Genomic DNA, 19,217 nt, shown 5'->3' on the forward strand with positions numbered 1-19,217 from the left:
GCCCCGTGGTAGTGCTTATATTAGTATACTTTCACTGTAATAAGGTACTATTCATACTTGAAACATTTGCATGTTGACTGACTGCAAATAATGGTTTTCTTTCATGCTTGACATGCCTGGTATGCATAGCAGGTGATCCTTAAAAAAAGCCTGTAGATTTAAAGTGAAGTAAAAACAGTAGGAAAAATCATACTTGAAATTACAGTTGCTTCTCATGCTGGATGGAACTCTTAACTCTGTAAGGCTGTTTTGCAAAAGAATGAGATGGGTTGAACTAACCTTCCCAAATTCTTCATGGCTGTCCTGTTATTTTTATGTTCTTTTTCTAGGATACTTTCTATGATCCATTTTAACAGTTGCATAGAAGGAAGTTGATGCAAAAAAAATTAAAAAGAAAGAACAGCATATTTTATTTATTGAGCGCTGCAGTGTCTTCTCACAAAATTTCTGTTCCTTTGGTTACAAAGGTAGCCTTCATTTAAGTCTGTTTATGTGTAGATATCCCAATTAAAATGACAGTCTGGTATCACTGTTCAATTCATGCCACTTTGCTACGGATGGTTTCTACGCAATAATGTCAGAAAAGCTGTGAACAGAAGATTTTGTAATCAATAGTCATATTCATGTCTTTATTGAAGTCACAAAATCTTATTTGTTAAGGAATGCCTAGGGAAGCAAGCCTTTTGCCTCTCTTAAGCAAGGAAAAATTTTGGCAGGGTAGGGGAAAGCTGTACTGTCGTCATTAATCTTGAAAAAAGATGAACTTATTTGTGTCTCACAGTATTACCATGGCCTGCTTATACTGCCTACACTGTACAGAACCACCAGAAAGCTGTCAGATCCGGTTGTTAGAGAATCCTCCCAGTTCGGAGCACTATTCAGATAGTGCAGAAGCAACACTGCAGTCTGTGTTCTTCCTCACCCACACTGGCATTTAACAGGGGGAAAACCCCTGAACCAAAAACAGGAGATTGCTGAAAAATCAAGGATCTGATATAATTCCTGGGTAGTGCATTGGCACCTCAGAGGCATAAATTGGGCACTCCTAAGCATCAAGTAGCATTCACTTATAGCAGAGGGAGCGTTAGTTTGCCCCAGTATGTCAAAGGCATAACACTGTCTCAATTTTCAGCCCTGTGTTGAGAAGAGCTCAACTACATCCATGATTCAGGCCCAAGATGCCTGCTGAACGTGGATCAGCAAAATCAATCTGGCGTGTCATCAGCAAATCACGGGTCCTGGTAAAATTGCCAAGATCAGGCCTAACTATACAAAACCAAACAGGACAAGAAGTTAAGAATAATCATAAACACCGATCTAAATTTCCCTGTGCTTTCCCATCTACCTGCTAGAAAAGGCTATAACTCCAGCCTCATTTCTTCTTCAGGTTGAAAAAAACCAGCTGTCAGTGTGTAACAATGAAAAAATGTTAGTAGTTTAAATTTTCAGTTACATGGACAGTGGTTGGAGTAGGGGTTTGTAAGTATCCATGCAACAGGACTAAAAAATGGAGTTATGCCCTAGTTATTTTCCTCCTTCATTAGAAAGGACCAGTATATCACTTTGGTGTGTCCTATACACTGTCCTCTTTTGACTATGATCTATTCCTGAATATAAATGTGGATCAAGGCAGACTGTTCTTATCTTTAAAGCACAACAGCTTTTGAAGAAGGTTAAGCCAAAAAAGTAACAAGGAACTCTTGTTCTGAAATGAATTTCCACACATGGAGTTAGTTCCTTGTAGGAACACCTAATCAGAACAACCTTTAGGCAAAATAGAGTGCTTTTTAATTATCCACTTTTAAATGCTTGTTAACCAGTTATCCAGTAAGGGTGAGTAGTAGTATTGATGCCAGGATGCCCTGGGGCAAATTTTACCATCTTGTTAATAACAGCAGCCTAGCATAGAAGGCTCGTGGATTCCTCAGTGAGAAGCATCAGCCCAACTAATTGGACTAAGTGTAAAGGATCTGCCAGAGAATAAATTATTTCAAATCTTTTCCTAATATTTATACACAAGAAATGAGAAAGTGTCTTCTCAAGAGGGATCATGTGGGAAAATCTGTGTCTTCGCTAAAATAAAATCCTGCTGTGTGAGATGTGTCTTATGATTTTTAATTGTTCCCACAGCAACAAAAAATCCACATTAATTTCAGGAAAATACTTAGGTGAATCCCAACTACTTCTCTCAGTGGACCAAAATCTTCCACCATCCTTTCCTTCATCATAAGGCTATCCCTATAAAAAAGCAAGTAGCATAAGACTCCCCTCCTTTTTGGGGAGCCTGTATTTCTCACTTATTGAGCAAACAACTGGAAACAATTAACCAACTCCTTAACTCAGTGAAATTTAACTTAACTAACAGGACCATCTGGCACAGACTATCACTTCGCTGCAGTAATACTTCAGTGTGCTCTTTGCTGTATTAAAAGTGCTTGCAAATAAAAGCAGAATCAGGGAGGGCGGGACAGCATATCTCACCTATCTCTATTAACTAAGTCCTGTGTTGTTCCCCTTAGAAAATCATAACTCTTTAGGCTCTTTGGGAAATGCAGTTCATGCAGACTATTTTGTTTTCACAAAGTAAGTTTTTTGGGAAGTAGGGTACTTTTAAAATGTTTTTTCCACCCGTTTTTGTGGAAGTGGTAGAAAGAATGAATTTTGGGGCATGTATATCTTGCATTCTGACAACTGGAAACAGATCTGTTTACCATAATTGTTTACCATGCATACTTCCTATGAAGAGGAAGGAAAAAAAACCCCACAACTTATCTACTATGTCATGTTCAAAACTGAATGAAACCATACTAGAACAAATGTATTTTTTCTTCTTTAGGTAGAGAATATTTTTGTCTCCTCCTTTGGCTAGGTTTGTATTCTTGAAATCCATGCCACGCTGATTTATCTGTAAAATCAGGTCTTATATAGGCACTTAGGAATGGCCACAAAATTTAATATGGGTATCTCTAACTACTCTAGTTGAAGCCTTAATCACATGGTTATGAGTAAAAAACATTCCTGTCTATTAATTCACTTGAAATCACACTTATTAACAAACATTTCCCCAACAGTTTCAAGCACAAGCATTTCATACGAGAATTCTATGACTCCTACACAGTGCTCCAGCACTATAAAATCTCACTGCTGAAGTTGTGCAAGTATCCCACTGAGCAGAGATTAAATCCAAGCCGTTAAAAATATTCCAATAATTATTCTCCATCCCTTCCCTGATTCACTATGCATGTCCTGATAGGTTTACTGACACAGCTACACAGCAAGTTGCCTGCAGGGTTGCCATGGGTCTTGTTTTTCATGGATGCGAATAATTTAAGTCCTGAAAGCTGAGTAGTTTTTTTAATATCTCTCTCGACTGTGCATGATTTTGCATTCGTAGACTTCATTGATTGCTTTAAGGTGCCAAATCATCCAGATTTTTTGGTTCTGTCTCGCATCCTTGCCCCTCCTCCCTAACCCAACCACTCTCCTGACTAACCAAAAGAGAAGTTATCTTAGTTCTCACAAGGCTTTAAATTATTATAATGGAGCATGACAGAGTAAAGCAGTATTCCACTGTTAACCGTGTGAATTGAAGAAAATTACTATTTACCTCAGGTTTCTTTCTCCGAATCAGTTTTTGATTATAAGCAATGCTCTGAGGAGCATGAGTTTCATTAATAGTCTCTTTTATGGGACTGTTGCTGAGACCTTGATATCAGACAACTAAATAAATAGTCTGTTCTCCATTATGTGCTCCATATTGAGGCACTGAAAGACTTTCAAGGGACTAGTGGGACTCAGCTGTTCGTTTTTGGGAGGTGGGGCGCTTTCGAATGTTCGTGTCTCATTCTTGTAAGCCACAGGAGGAAGGCGAGCGGCCTTTCTGCCAGGTGCTGCACCAAAACTACAGTTTACATCCTCGCGGGTGGATCAGCGGTGCGTGCCGTGGTTACCGTTCACCGCAGCCCGGCGCTCAGGCGCGGCGCGGGCTCCTCCCGGGGGCGACCGTTAAGGCTCCGCGCGCTCGGCGGCCCGGGGCGGGAGGCGCTTCCCGGCTTCCCCCGTCTCCATGGCGCCGAGCCGGGGCCGCCAATGGGGAGGGCACGGCGCGGGTCACGTGTCCGCCCGGCGCGCGGGGCGGCGGGTGTCATGGCGTCCGGGGGGCCAGGCGGGCGCGGCGCTGTCGAGGGCCCGGAGCCGTCGCGCGGAGAAGGCGCCGAGCCCGCGGGCAGCGGCGGCAGCGAGAGCGGCTCGTGCGCCACCTCGCTGTCCGCGAGCTCCGAGTAAGGGCGGGCGGGGGAGGGGGCGAGGCGCCGCGTCCCGGGGGCCGGGCCGGGGGGTGAGCGCCTCGGGAAAGCGGCTTCTCACGCGCTGCCCTGACACCCGAGTGCCGTTAGACACTCGGGAGACCGAGGCTTCGGTGGTGCCGTGTGCCCGAGCACTGTGCGCTCCTTGCCTCCCCCTCTCCCCGCTTGTGGCTCCTGGAGGCGTTTCGCGTGGTTTATTCCCTGAGCGCGTCTCCTCAGGCTGCCGGGCTGCGCGTTCCCGCGCTCGCTGCCAGGGGCTGCGCGTTCCCGCGCTCGCTGCCAGGGGCTGCGCGTTCCCGCGCTCGCTGCCAGGGGCTGCGCGTTCCCGCGCTCGCTGCCAGGGGCTGCGCGTTCCCGCGCTCGCTGCCAGGGGCTGCGCTGCCGCAGCCCCGCAAAGAACGGCGGCGTGAGCTGAGCTGGCGGGCAGGCTGTGGGCTGGTACCTGTGTCCCAGATGCCTCGGAAAGGTGGGAAAGAGGGACTTGTCTCACAGAGTATAAATACTTTAGCGTTGGAGATGCTGTCTTCTTATTTTAGTGGCCTGTCCTTTGGGAAATGGTAGGTCAGAAGACAGCTCTGTAATACCAGTACATATTTTAAAGTCATATATGCAACCACTGGGGTTTTCATTTGTTATTTTAAAAATTTTGTATAAAAGTTTATTCTCTGCCAGTTCCCTGCATTAAAGCAACTCCGCTTGACAGTTCGAATGTATTTTTCAAGGTCTAATAACGTTTTATTTGGCATGTTATGTTCATTAGGTAATGTAGTGAAGAAGAAAATGTTGATGCAAGAGGTTTGAAGTGTGTTTAAGTATACTTTGTTTTGTAGTTGTCCCATACATCTGGCTTGGTGAGTGACAAAGCAGTTGGATGTACACCTACATCATTTGGTTTCCATGTTTATAAGCCAGAACTGAACTGTAACACATTTCTGCCTGAAGCCATGCTTTTTGTATGTGTGTGTTTGCTTGGGTTTTTTTCCCTCTCTTCCAATTCTTTCATCTAAAATGCCTATTTACCTGCATCATTTGTATGTGTTCAGAGGACAAATCTGTATTCTACAGTTTTCAACATAGAACGCAATGTATAATAACGGTGGATAAATTGCAATCCATCTTTTCTATCACTGTGAAGCTTTAATTTTTGGTCCAATCAGTTTCTTCTGTTGGACCTATAACACTCCAGCCTTCTGAAACAAGAGGAGGTTAAGGTGTGAAAAGGGAGTGAGAAACAGAGTAAGAGTTTTTTGAAGTAGTAGGTGAAATAGATCTGTTTGCTGTTTTAAGATAATGGCATTTGTTTCTCTATAGATGATCTGTATGTGGTGTTACTGAATGTAGGAAAGAAAAACCTTGGGAGTGGCTTTCTGAATTAAAAGTTACTGACTTCCAGAATAATCTCTGACAGCTGAAGCTGTACTACTTGCTAATAGAGCAAATGTGGACAAACAAAGATACACCGAGGGGTAGAAACAGGGGTGATACAAGTGCTTCTTTGCCAGACCCCTATGATTTTGTGCAAGGTTTATTTTCAGACTGAGCTGTAAAATGAATGCTTGCATATACCATTGTGAAGGTAGTGTGTTTGTTTTTATAGTTTTATCTGTGATAACAGAGTTTAACATTTGCTGTCACTTTCTCTGATGGTGATGGATCAGAGCCCCTCTAGGCAGCCAAAGCCATTAAGAGGGTGGCAGCTTTGCTCATACTGAGTTCATGCCTCAGTGTGAAATGATAAGTTATCATTGCATAGGCAAAGGCTGGGAAAACTAAAGATAATGATCTTCACTTCTATGAAGTGTCGTATGGGTAGAATTTAATCATAGAGTGCAAGGAAACATTTAACCCTTTATTTGTTGTCATCTTTAACTGCATTTAAACAAGGCTTATAGATGTTGCCCATTTATTGTTTCTGAGTTTCCTTGGCTGAGAACAGTCTTCTCTTGCTTCAGAATCAGAACTTGGATCCTTCATATCACAGAATGTTAGGGATTGGAAGGGACCTCAAAAGATCATCTAGTCCAATCCCCCTGCAGGAGCAGGAACACCTAGATGAGGTTACACGGGAAGGCGTCCAGGCAGGTTTCTAGTATGTTTCTTCTGTACATGGACAATTTCCATTTGCATACTTTTTCACACATTTATCCCAAAGAAGAAATATCTGTGTGGAATCAGTGAAACTGCTGTTAGAGGAATGCAGGTCTTAAAGAATTTTAGATCACTTGATTGAAGCTTCTGGACCTGTATAGAAGATCAGGTTATTGTGTAAGGGCTTGTTTTGGCACTAGGGAAGAGAAATGGAAATGAGGTTTTGTTTTGTTTTTTTCTTTCTTGTTTTAAATCAGTTGTGAAACTGCAGCATTAGGGAAGAAACTCATAATCCTAGGTGCAGATTTCTTATTTCATGTTGCTTTTTCAGACGTCTGTAGGGATCTGAATTCAGACAGTGATAGTTTCTTTACAGTACACTCATGAAAATGCCTTCAAGGAGAGCAGTTAATGCCCTTGAGACACTTTTTCAGTCTCTTCTGCCTTCATCATCTTATTTGCAGTGACTTTGCCATATGTGCTCTTCCTTGACAAGCCTTCTCCCTGAAATGCCTCTGTTTGAGCAGACCCAATGTAAACACTCCCTCCACCTTTTTTGTTTCCCTTGGGCTGTATAGTAGGTTCTAATAAAAATAGACAACGAAGTTGGAGAACATGAGTGCATGAACTGTTCTTACATGTCACCTTTTGAGAGATGTTGGATCAGGTAACTGACTGATCCTAACAGCCAGTAGGTGTTGTTCTCATTCTGATACTTATATTGAGTAAGAATTTTTAGAAGATGCAAACTCTGACTTACTCATGACCATAGCTACATCAGGAATAGCCAAATTATCATAAGTTGTGGCTGTTCTTTTAAAAACATCAACTTGGGCAAAATAATAAATGCAAAGAAAGTGAATGATGTTTCTTCCTGTCTGCGACATCCATAGACTTCTTTAATCACTGGGATTCCAGGAAGGGAATAATACCAATGTTTTTTATATTCTTCGTCCAGCCAGATTATTTCTTTAAGCCCTTAAAGGTGCTGTGGTGCAGTGTCTGTGTATAATGTTCTCTGTTTAGCAGAACTTTGAAGCTGGATCATTTATCTGTGTATTCAAATTAGTTATTTGAGTTCATATTATCTATTTAAATAATATAGTAGTTTTAAACAAAATTTGTATCTTTAGTAAAATTAGATGGTTCTCATATAAAATGTAAGAATATATGTTAACTTTACACAATTAATGTTGTTATTATCTAAGTCTCCATTCTAGTTTTTTCCTTGTTTGATTTTTATCAATGCAGTCTCAGATTCATAGAAAGAGAGACCTAGTGAGTCCATGTTGTTTTACTGGGACACAAAGAATGAACTGGTCGTGTTTGTTCCTGAAAATTTTCACTACAGAACATCCCAGATGTTCCTTAGCCTCCTGACTTTTTTGTTGGTTTTGTGTGTATGTGCTCAAAACTCTCTTAACATTTAGCTTAAATATTTTAGTAAATTAAACCACTAACTACTCCTACTTCGACCGTTATTGATCCTTATCCTTCTGTAGTAATGCTGTGTGGTTCATCTTGGGGTGGGAGTGGACAATTTGGCCTGTGCCCTTTCAGCTATCATTTTTTGTTTGCATTTTTTTGTTTGTTTGGCTGATTTTCTTCAGTCTCTTCCCCTTTAAAGCATGTTTATAAACTACTTACTATTCTTCTCTGTGCTCTGGGCTTGTTCCAGTTACTACATTTTTCTTAAAATGTACTATCCAAAACTGGACATGGTTGACACGTTGCCATTGCCAAATTAGGACAAAAAATTTTTTGTGCTGTGCAGATGGTACTGTCCTGTTAATACATGCTGGAGCTGCCTTGCCTTTTCCTTGCGGCAGCTTGATGCTACTGACTTAAACTGATCCACTCCAGCTGCTCAAACTTTTCTTTATAGCAGTGCTGCCTCTTTACTTTTTTTTGTTGTGTATTTTTGCATGCGAGCTCGAGTATGCTATTTTTAACTTGTCTTAAAAAGTGTTACCTTGATTTTGTCTTTGTTTTTTGGTTATATTGAGGTGATTTTAAAATGCTTAATCTTGTCTTTCAAAGGGCTTGCAGTACAATCCTTCTTATAAATGCATAAGGGAAAAACAATAGGAGAGAGCAAATAGAATGGCATTTTTTTCTCTAAGAGAAAACTCAGCGTGCCCATGAATATAATTACTAATTAAAACTTGCTCATGGAGGGTTTTGGGGTTGGGGGTTTGTTTGTTTTCTGAAAAGGGAATATTGCCTTTTATGATGGCTGTTTTCCGGTAAGGCATTTGAAAAAACTATTCTAACATCTGGGAGGGATGCCTTGCCTGGCCATATCTGTCGTTTGTCTGAGAAGAGCTCTTACCCTCATAGCAAATTTAAACTGGTTGAGCTTTCAATATTCAGGAGGCAACAGAGCTGGGTTTTGGTTGGTTTGTTCATTTTCTCCTTGCACTCTCCCTATTCCCTCCCCATTGAATAATCAGATGCTGCTTGCGTAGCAGTCTTCCTTATCAGAGCTGTCACTGATTGTTCGTTCTTTCTTTCTTTCCCAGTGACCTTGAGCCTGAATGGTTGGATGATGTGCAGAAAAATGGGGAATTATTTTACTTAGAACTGAGTGAAAGTGAAGAAGAAGCTCTGCTTCAGAACAGCTGTCCAGAAATGCCAGCAGTGAATCATGTCAGGTTCCGTGAAAATGAAGCTGAAGTTATTCAAGAGGGATCACGGAAAGACAGAAAGTATGAACTGAAGAAATTGACCAAAATATTAAAAAAGAAGAATCTTTTACCAAAGCATTCTGCTAAGAAAGGCAGTGGAAGCTGTAATGTGCACTCTGCTGGTCCTACTTCCATATTGAAACACCAGTCCACTCAGAAAATGGGTGTCATTGTTCAGCAAAAGTACAAAGACGTATATGTTTATGTAAATCCCAGAAAACTGTACAGTGCTGGAGAAGATGAACAGCACAAGCTGCTGGAGGCCTTAGTAGGGATTGTCCATCAGTCTTCATGGAGCAGCAGAAGAGCAGAAAAACAAGGCAAGAAGGATAAAGTCATGAGAGGCATCGGTGAAGAGAAGCTTGTAGTACATGGCTTGGTGCCAGGTAGTTCAGCAATGAAAACGGGTCAAATCTTGATTGGTAAGTAATCCAATTAATAGTTAACTTCTGCACTCTTCCTTTAAAATGAAGTTTTTTTGATTTTTTTTCTGTGGCAGCTGACTTGAAGAGACTTAAGTAATTACAACTATTTTGTCAGTTCTTGAGGGATTTTTTAAAATAAATTCATTGCATCTGATGTTTTGTTACCTGTTCATTTGTGGTACATTACTGGTTTTAAGAGCATGTGATGTAAACTAGAAGGTATTCATATAGTAAGGAGTTGACTATCCTTTAAGTGTGCGGGGAGTGAGCATCTTGAACTTGGAACAACAAATACCCCCACCACCTTTAATTTAATGCAGAATTTGCTCAGTGGATAAGTGGGACTGGGGGAAGAGCTATAGTCTGCCAAATACTTCGGTTTTCATTCTTTTCCACACCACCACTCTTAGATAAAAGGTTTAAGGTATACGCTTTAAATGGATTTTGCAAGATAAAAATTAGGAAAAAATATTGAGTAAGATATATTTATATATTACAGACTTTCTGCACAGACTTGTTTGGATATTCTGTTTAGCAAGTAGAACAGGTGCTTCTTCAGCAGTTGTGTTCAGAAGGCCTCCAAATGCATAGTGGGCCTGCAGTTTGAGGAGGCAGTGAGCCAGTATAGCAGTTCTCCTTTGTTTGTGTTGGTTTGGCTCTTGTCAGACACTTGCATCAGCTGATGCAACTAAATAACCCAGCAGAAAACTAACCCAGCAGAAAAACTGCCTTTCTAGTTTTTGCTGGTATAGTGAGTTAAACTTGGGTCACAGAAGGTCCGACAAACACCTGAGTGTGAATCACAGAGAGGAATGAACTTCTGTGGCCAGTAGTGAAGGAGCAGAAATACATCCACTTCCAGCATCCAGAGGCCACTGAAAGGCCTCAGCACTCACAAGACCCCAACCCCAGAGACAGTAAATGCAGACAGCTAGCCTATGTCTGCAGAGGGGGGAAGGTTGTTTAATTACCCCCGAAACTGGTCCTTCATAGGGAGAGAGCAAAGATGTGATGTTGGTTAGAAGATCATGAAAATCTAAATACTATGGTAGCACAAATCCCACAGAGTCAGCGTGAATGCTTTTTAAATTCCAGTGTTGTGTGTGTAAAAAGGCAAATCGTGCTTTGACTAGCTGATTCTTCTGGCACATGTTTTTGGTAGGGATGCTGAAGAATACTCCAGAGAGAAAACTGGAGGGCTTTCAAATTTCACCAGAAAGAACTGATTAGTCAAGAATGGGGGGATGCAGAACGAGGGGAAGGAGGGAGTGAGTTTCAGCTTGATCTACTTAATGGTATTTAATCTAGTTAGTGTAAGAGTGGGTATTTATAACCTGTAAGTTTATTTTGGGACACAAATTTGCATACAAATGCATGGTTGTAAAAGCAGGTGTGAACTCAGAAGAGTGTAGGCGAATACCAGATCCAGGAGATAAAGCTAACCTTCTAAATGTTGATGGTACTTCATGTGCAGTACTTGATGATTCCCAGAGCTAGTGAGGACAAAAACTGTGGGGGTTTTGTTCTGTTTTAAATAGAAGAACATTTAAATAAATCTAAAGAGTCAAGCAGTTTAATATGTCCTAGGCTATCATCAACCGGTATTGCCTTGTTTTTGGACGTTGGAAACAAATACTTTCAAGCATACTGTAGTTATTCAGCTTTTAACTGGGAAAAGGGGCTGCATTCTGTGCCAACAGCATGAAATGTATAATTTTCATGTAAAAATACTTTCAAATTATATATCTATAGTGAACACTGAGCACTCTGCAATTTTTATGCGGTATCTAGAAACAGGGATGCTTTGCATAAATTAGATGTTCAGGTTTCAGTGCTGTCTGCATAAAGAACATACAGTTAAAAAAAAAAATCCAGTCAAAAAGCTGTTTGCTTTACTGCCTCTGTATTGTACATCAGAGGATGGGATAGTTATGGTACACACCCAAAACCTGATTTAGAAGCAACTGTAGTTTGGATCATTACAGGATCTGAAGTTGGACAGAAAGTTCAAGAAAAATACAATAGAAGTTTGCTTTTATGTTGTCGCTAAAAGTAAATTTTAAGAATCGTGTTGTGAATTGTGGAAACAGTCAGTAAAGAATATTTATGTGGTCAGTCTAAAACTGAAGCATTTGCACAAAAGTTAGCAGCTTCTTGGGCCATCACAGGTGGGAAATCCCTGATCAGTATAGCCATGATGCCTGCTGGCTGGTTTGGTTGTAACTTTGTTCATCTTCATTGACCTGCATATGCATAGATATGAACATGTTCTTGTTTTGAGTTTTAGTATTTTAATAACCTGCAGTGGTGCAGGCCATTTTTGTAGTAGTCTTTTGTGAAGCAAATACTAATTATATCTTCATTTTAGAACACATGATTTAAAATGCATACTGTGGTCCTCCTGGTGACCAGTTTGCAACACATGTTGCAGGCAAACAATCTTGACTCAGGGAGTTGTTACTGAATTTAGTTTTTTGCTGATTAACATAAAAATTCAGATGACTGTTCCAGGAACTGAGAAGATGAAAACTAAACAAGACCCTGATTAAGAAAATGCCTTTTTCTCTGCCTTCTCCAGGCTCAACTTCAAACACCTCTTCTCTCCTCCTTCCTGGTCTCATCTACACTAACTTCACTGCATGTTAACACTATGTCCCGACACTTTTGATGAGGTAATGGGTGGGATTGTGTGTGTGATGTTTTCCTTCTGCCCCTCATTGATTACTTGTTTCCCCGTGCTGCAGCATGACTCCTCCACAGGCCATGGTCCTTCAGGGATGGGTCCCCTCTGTGGGCTACAACCCTTCCCCCAGTCACTTGCTGCTCTTTTTTAAATACATTTGGGCAGAGGTGCCACAGCTGCCCTGGCCAGGTGATGGTACGCAGCAAGTTGTTTCCACCACCTTCAGAACTGGCTACGAGCAGCACAAGGCAGCTCATGCTGTCCTGCCACACAGGTCACTCCTGCAACACCTGCCACCAAAATCCTGCCACTTAAACCCACAGAGTGTTCCAGCTCTCCTGTCCCAGTTAAAATTTGAGCTCTCTAGATGATTTTTCCCAAGTCTTGGGTTTGTAATATGTTAAATAATAACCGAGTTACTGATTACTTTGTATTTTCATTGGCACATTCGTTAACGTGTTAGTGATAAGTATGGTAGCCACTTAAATGGCTGACAGGGTTGAATCATAAAGGAGACTAAACTCTCTTGATTTTTTTCACTCTGAATAACCAGTTACAACGTCGTTAACATTTTTAGCAGAAATAACTTCCCTTAGGTGGCTTCTTCAATTTATTCTGAAATGTGTATCCCTTATAGCTTTGAACACTTAAAACATCTGTTTATTATTTGTGTACTACACTTTATTCTTTTTTAAGATTGCATATGGAAGTAATAAGTCTTGTTGCTGTACTTTATTAGCCAAGTAGAATGCAGACGCTGACCATATGAAAGTAAATACAACAGCAAAGCTAAATAAAACCTGCCACTTTGTAACTCTGTAAAAAGATGCCACTCTATCCTTGTGTTGTTTATCAGTTAGTTTATCTTTTTTTTTATATTTAGCAGTTCAGCATCCATCTTCAGTTTTGAAAACAAAAAAGCCCTTGCTGATTTTTAAATTCTTGCTGTCACTTTTATTTTGCTTGAGATGAAATACAGTTGCTTTTGTCTCATGTCTTTTAAGTGTATTTTGTGTTGTGGGCAAAACTTTTTTCTTGCCTGGCTTCATGAATAACAATATGCAAAGCTTGGTCTGCTATGTAAAACTCTCTAGTCTCATTTTTGAGTCTATCTTCACCAAGTACTCACTTAGATCCAGGCAAATAAGGATTGTGATAGGAAATGCCATTATAATGATTTTTCTTTTCCCTCTTCAAATTGGAACCTGTCTATCTGCTTCACAGTGGGGGATGCTTCTTAGAAATGCCGATGATCATCAGCTTTACTACAGTACAAAAGGAGAAGTCATTCCAATGACACTGAAAATACAAGAAAGCTCTTTTTACTAGCAAAGTGTACTATTGTTATGCTCTTTGAAATGATCTTCTGTTCTTCCTGCTCTCATCACCAAATACCTGAATGGTTTGCATGAATTCTCTCACCTAATCAGTAGGTACAATTGTCAAAAAAAGTGTGAAAACTACCTAGGGACAGGGATTAATCTTGGATGATAGTAAAGATGGGCTATAATAATCCAGTTTTGAACAAGTATACAAAAGATGCACGTTGCACGCTTCAAGGTCCAGATCCCAGCCCCATTTACTGACAAATGGGGTTTTTTATGGGTTTCTAATCTGATAATTCTGTTGGTGTTATGTGGGAGGGTTATTTGCTTGTTTCCCCTGAATAAATACATGTTTAAATAGTAATCTTTGCTCGTTTAATTTTAATAGTAAAAGCACAGATATTGCTGTTGGAGTTCTGAAGTTCTGGTAAAACAGACCATCATTACTAGAAAGCCAAGTGTATCTGGCTTTACATAACCCTTTATGAACCCTTTGCATAAAAATAAGCAACTTGCACTCATCTTCTGATAAAGTAAATGCTGTTTTTTGTCATTTGCAGACTGTGGAACTAAGAGTCCTGTCAGAAAAATGTCCTTGAAAGGACCAAAATACTGTGAGAATTTGAGATTTTCATGAAGAATTACCATATATGGTGTACTTGTTGAAAAGGCTCTCCAAAGTAGAGATGTTGGGCATGCAAGATAGAAATACAGAGCTTGCGTAAGCTTTGCTGTGTTCTTACTGTGGAGCTTGGGATGTCGTTTATGTTGTTTTAATCTCCTCTTGAAGCGTAGCAGCATTGGTTTGGGTAAAAGCAGCCTGCTAACATATAAAACAAGTAATTGATCTGGCTTTCTTCAGCAGAATGTGTTCCATACTTTGCCTTTTTTGGAAAGGAGTGTGTGAACATTTATAAGTAGTTCCACCAAGTCATTACCATGAACAGAGGAAACTAAATCTCGGGACTTTGTGGGAAAAAAAAAAGTGTCCTTCATCTTCTCCCATGTGAACAGCATGGTTTTGATTTTAATTCAGCCAAAAAAAGTTCATTTTCCATCATGGTATGGAAGTGGGATTCGCTTATCAATCAGTATCCATTGGCTTAATGCAAAGAAGATCTACCTCTAGAAATGGTGCAAACGAAAGTAATATACCTATGCCTCGTGGCAAATTGATAGGCAGTTCTGAAATAAACATTTTAGGGATGCCAGCAGTCCCAAATACTTTTATAAACTTTGTTTAAAAAAAAAACAAACCAGGAATAATTTCATCAGCCATGTGCAAACTAGATGTTTGAGATCAATATACGTTGTTCTTAACTAATACTGGCTAGATGTGAGGAATCTTTTCTAGTGAGAAGATGGAAAGGCAGAACAAAGAACACAGGAAAGAATTTCTTCCTCTCTTCCCTCTCTGTGGAGAACATATACGGACGTCTTATAATTTCTTTGCGGACTAAGAATCACTTTGTAATCTTGTGATAGAACTCAAAAGCTTGATTATTCACTGTTATTGGATATTAAAAAAAAGTAAGCATACTTTATTCCTTGAAGAGAAGGATCTGTATTTTTCTAAATATAAATATATTTATTCAAGGTCTAGTAACCTGGAGGTGCCTGAAGAAAACTTGTTTCTTCTATTGCAGTTGCTCACCATGTCTCTAAAAATGAGACTGAGTGAGAATTTGTTCATCTTTCAACATACGTACTGGTGACTTTCATGACTGACAATAGTGATCTTATTGGCCGGTAGAAATGCAAGCCAATAAGAGCAGGTCAAGTGCTATTCCATATACTTACAGTAAAGCTTTTGTATACAACCGTATTATTGAAAAAGCTAAACCAAAAAAAAAAGGCAGTTTTACATTATTTCCTATCAGGTTTGAAACATTTCATGCAAATGTCTGCTTGCCTAAGTAAGTATATACATTAAGCAAAAAGGAAAAAATTCACTTTGGTTGTACTTAAGAATTAAGTCACTTGAAGGGTTTTTTTTCACCAACTTCATGGAGTACAACAATGATTGGAAAATGTATTTGCAGTACCCTCCGTACAACTTTTTTCTCTCTGCTAGTAAAATGTCTCTCTACATCTGAATTTCAGTGATGTTTCAGTCTGGGAAAATTTGACTTAACTCTGCAAACCATCAAGTGGTTCTTAGATCAACTGCAACAATTGCAAACACCATTTACCCTTTTATTTCATTTAACTTAAACTGATTAAGCTGTAAGTGAAATTAGATTCAACTTTATACATTTGTGCTATTTTTTTTACAGACTTAATGTCTGCAGAACTAAGTCTCACTTTCCGTAAGTTTTTCACACTGCTAAAGGGGAAGAAACAATTCTCAAAGTGTGGATGTGAAACTAACAAAGGAACACTTGTATATAGAAACTCTTTCACTGGCATTATCACACTGGGTAGATCTTGTGGTCATGTTCTGCTTTAAGATATTCTGTGTTTAGAATTTTACGTAATTCCTATTGTGCCAGTGATGTCTTTCATTCTGTTACTTCATAGCCTCTATTCTTTGAATGCTGTTGTGTTTGGCAAAAAAGCAAAGAAGGAAAAAGCGCAAACACACATCCTTCTCTGCCCCACCTCTGGTTTTTGAAAGTCCATACTGATAAATGTAGATTTTCTCAGTTGTACATCAAGTTGCAGTTCTTTGATAGTGATACAGCATTTTCTGGCAAAATGAAGGCAGCCTTGCAGGACTGCTTTGGCTGTGGCTTCTGGAAAACTGTTCCATTTATGGTATGTGATTATATTTTTACAAATTGAATGGAATAAATATTTACTGCTGCTATAAAGTTTTTAGATATGTACATTAGATGTCAAAATAAATAACACACTTTTGAGTATATAACATGTAAATACTGATGGGGCTTCTCCTTTCAAAGTGTGTTTGTATATTCCACCCTGGGAGATGTGGTTCCAAAATATTGCCTGAAGTGGTAAGGTGCGTATGTCTTCACAAAATGTGTGCGGCTGGTTTGAATGTCTCTGTGGATTATATGACTGTCTTTACAACAGAATTTGTAATGCCTCTAGTGAAACAAAGAGAACACCAACAACTTTTGTTTAAACAGTGTTTCACATTAGCACAAGAGCAATTTGTGCGTTCTCTTGTATTAGTGAATGATGATCTTTAATACACGGTATTACACTGTTCTTCAACAAAGAACGTAGTAATTCTGTTTATAATTTCTTGTTATATTAGAGGAGCCTGAATGCTCTGCTTTTGATTACTAATTTTCAAGTCCTGGGGCTCTGGCATGGACTTACTGAGTTGCTTTTAAATGTTGTTTAACTTTCAACTTTCCTGTCTTTGATTTATTATTCTGTCAGAGATTCAATAGGCTAAAACTTTACTGTGCTGTACATGTAGAAACACATAGGTTAGGGAGAGAACTATTATTACTTGAACTAGAAAAAGCAATTTAATTCAGTCCAAGGGATGATAACATTTTTGTATGTATAACAAAGCCTAACCTTTTCTTGGTTTTGCTGTAAGAAGGAGCAGGAATGAATTTTGCTTTGATGTAAAATAACAGTTGTTGGTTGTTGCCTAGTACAGTAAAGAGGAATATTGTTTACATTTTGGGGGGATTCTGTATTTCCTTTCTGATGGTTAGTTAAGAAGAATGTTCTTTCTCTCATTGGCCTTAATTGTGTTTTACACCAATTTTAAGCAGTTGACCTAGTACCTGGGAAGAATTCCAGTCATATTTGATGGTATTAACAAGGTAGAAGATAGAAATAATTATAAACTGTCAGAATTCTTCTAAACTTTCAGATTCTGTTGTCTTTACTAGATTCTCATGCATACTAAAGAAAAGGAGAATCTGTGTCTCTATGCATGTTATTATTATCACCATGTTATTACTAGTTTGTGCTGAGCAAGTCTTCTCCTTAGAAAACTTGAAATCTATGCTGGACCTTACAGTTGTTCAGCGCTCTGTTTCTGCAGTTGAGTACATTTTTGTTGCCAAGTCAGGACTTAAAATATAGCTTTACTAACATGCACATTTGCTACAAATCCATGTCCTTTTTCTAATCTCTTTACTCTGCCTGAAAGAGTGATGAGCACTGCTGCTACTAGCTGGCTGAGGATTTCTCTACTGCAGTTGTAGTTGAACACTGCTGTAATGCTGCCTCTGATGGCTTTTCACATGTCCTGGTGCAAGAAAAAAGGATGGGTATCATGATTGCAGCTTCTAGCCTGCTCAGTGTGCTCTGGAATTGATGTAATTCCCTGAGCCCTGCAAGTGCAGCAGCAGCTGTGAGGGACACGCTGGTTTATTTCAGTTTTCTCAATAAGGCTCACCTAAGTGTGATGAGAGAGAAATGTAGATACAAATAATAAAAAACCTTGTGAACAGAGGAAGTAGTGAACTGTCCAGCTATCTCTGAATTTACATTATATGCACATAGTGTTGCTGTGCCAGTCCCAGAATTCTTCCCCTCACGCCTTTCTCCATACAGGGGATGCCTCATAGTGCTCTTACACCACCATTCCCTCTGCTGCCCTCTGACAGCTTTTTGGACAAGTCCGGGTTTGCTGTGTCTGATTCTGAACTGCCCTGTGCTGCCTGGAGCACCCATAGGACAGGGGGTGAGCTCAGGGTGCAGCTTCACCTGGGGTGGGACAGGGAAGGAGAACAGAAGGGGCTTCTCTATCCAACAGCCCATTAAGAGAACTTGTAGCATGTAACATGACTTGTGCCTTCTCTTCCAGCTTTGGCTGAAATTTAGTAATGAGATCAAAGCTATTCATGGTACAAATGTAAAAGCCTCATTTCCTTAGGAAAAAAAAAGCTCAATAGTAGCTAGGCCGAAAGAAAACCTAGTACCTCAGTCAATCATTTTTTCTGTTTTTTTTTCAGTCATTTATTTAGTGTCTCATACTACATGTTACACTTTTTATAATGCTAGTATTAAGAGGATGTGGAGGTACTTTTTTAATGGAGTCTTTGTGTAGCTTAAGCAAAATTGGGCTTGATTTTCCATTTGCTGTTCCAGAGCAGGTTTGGTATTTTCAGTTCATGCCCGTAAGGAATAAGAATGACCTGGGAATCAAGTCACTTTCAGTGTTAAATAAGAAGCTAATTTCTTTTATTCCCTTTCTACAGACAGAAGATAGAAGCTGTAAACTAATCAGGTTTTTCACCCAATAGGACAGAAAGCAGAGACAACTGAAAGTGACACCAAAGCAAATCAAGTAGAAAATAAGGCCTGTTTTGCTACTCTGACGTGAACACTGGGCTCCGGAAAGCACCTAATAAACCATCCAGTCCTATATTCTGGTGCCACTGGCAGTCAACTCATACAGTTCTTTTCATAAATTTACATTATGTCATCTTAGCTATTTTGCCCTAGATGGCATTATTGGAAAGCTTTATAGAAATTCTTTGAGACTACAGAACCTTGTGATTTCTACTCTAGCTGCTTTCAGACCTAACCTTTACTCACCTCACCTTCAACCAACATAAAGGGGTTCTCCATTTCCCATGGTCACTGCAGTATCACTTCTATGTATCTGATCTCATTTGATTTCACTTTTCTTGAGCACAGGTGAATAGAATTGTAAGGAGTGCTCTGGACAGGATCCTGTCAGCTCCTATTATTACTCACCTACATTCAAAGGGAATGCATTTCCTAACATATCCAGGTGTTGTATTTGTCTTTTTCATGTTTTGAGT

General features: G+C 39.7%; 1 protein-coding gene across 4 annotated transcripts in view; it reads left to right on the forward strand.

Moving 5' to 3' along the window:
• INTU (inturned planar cell polarity protein) overlaps positions 1–19,217 on the forward strand; it is a 53,077-nt gene that overhangs the window by 1,741 nt on the left and 32,119 nt on the right. For 2 of the 4 annotated variants that reach the window (XR_014183947.1, XM_082051487.1), the window contains exons 1-2: positions 4,132–4,280; positions 8,915–9,501. Coding sequence is in view for 3 of the 4 variants with exons in the window: in XM_082051487.1 (XP_081907613.1) it covers positions 4,147–4,280; positions 8,915–9,501 (721 nt within the window). In the remaining variant the exon portion in view is untranslated. Of the gene's footprint in view, positions 1–4,131; positions 4,281–4,403; positions 4,771–8,914; positions 9,502–19,217 lie in introns of those variants that run through there. The other 2 variants (XM_082051489.1, XM_082051488.1) reach the window with 2 other exon arrangements.

The sequence above is a fragment of the Streptopelia decaocto genome, assembly GCF_964273445.1.
Source record: "Streptopelia decaocto genome assembly, chromosome: 4".
Taxonomy (NCBI): domain Eukaryota; kingdom Metazoa; phylum Chordata; class Aves; order Columbiformes; family Columbidae; genus Streptopelia; species Streptopelia decaocto.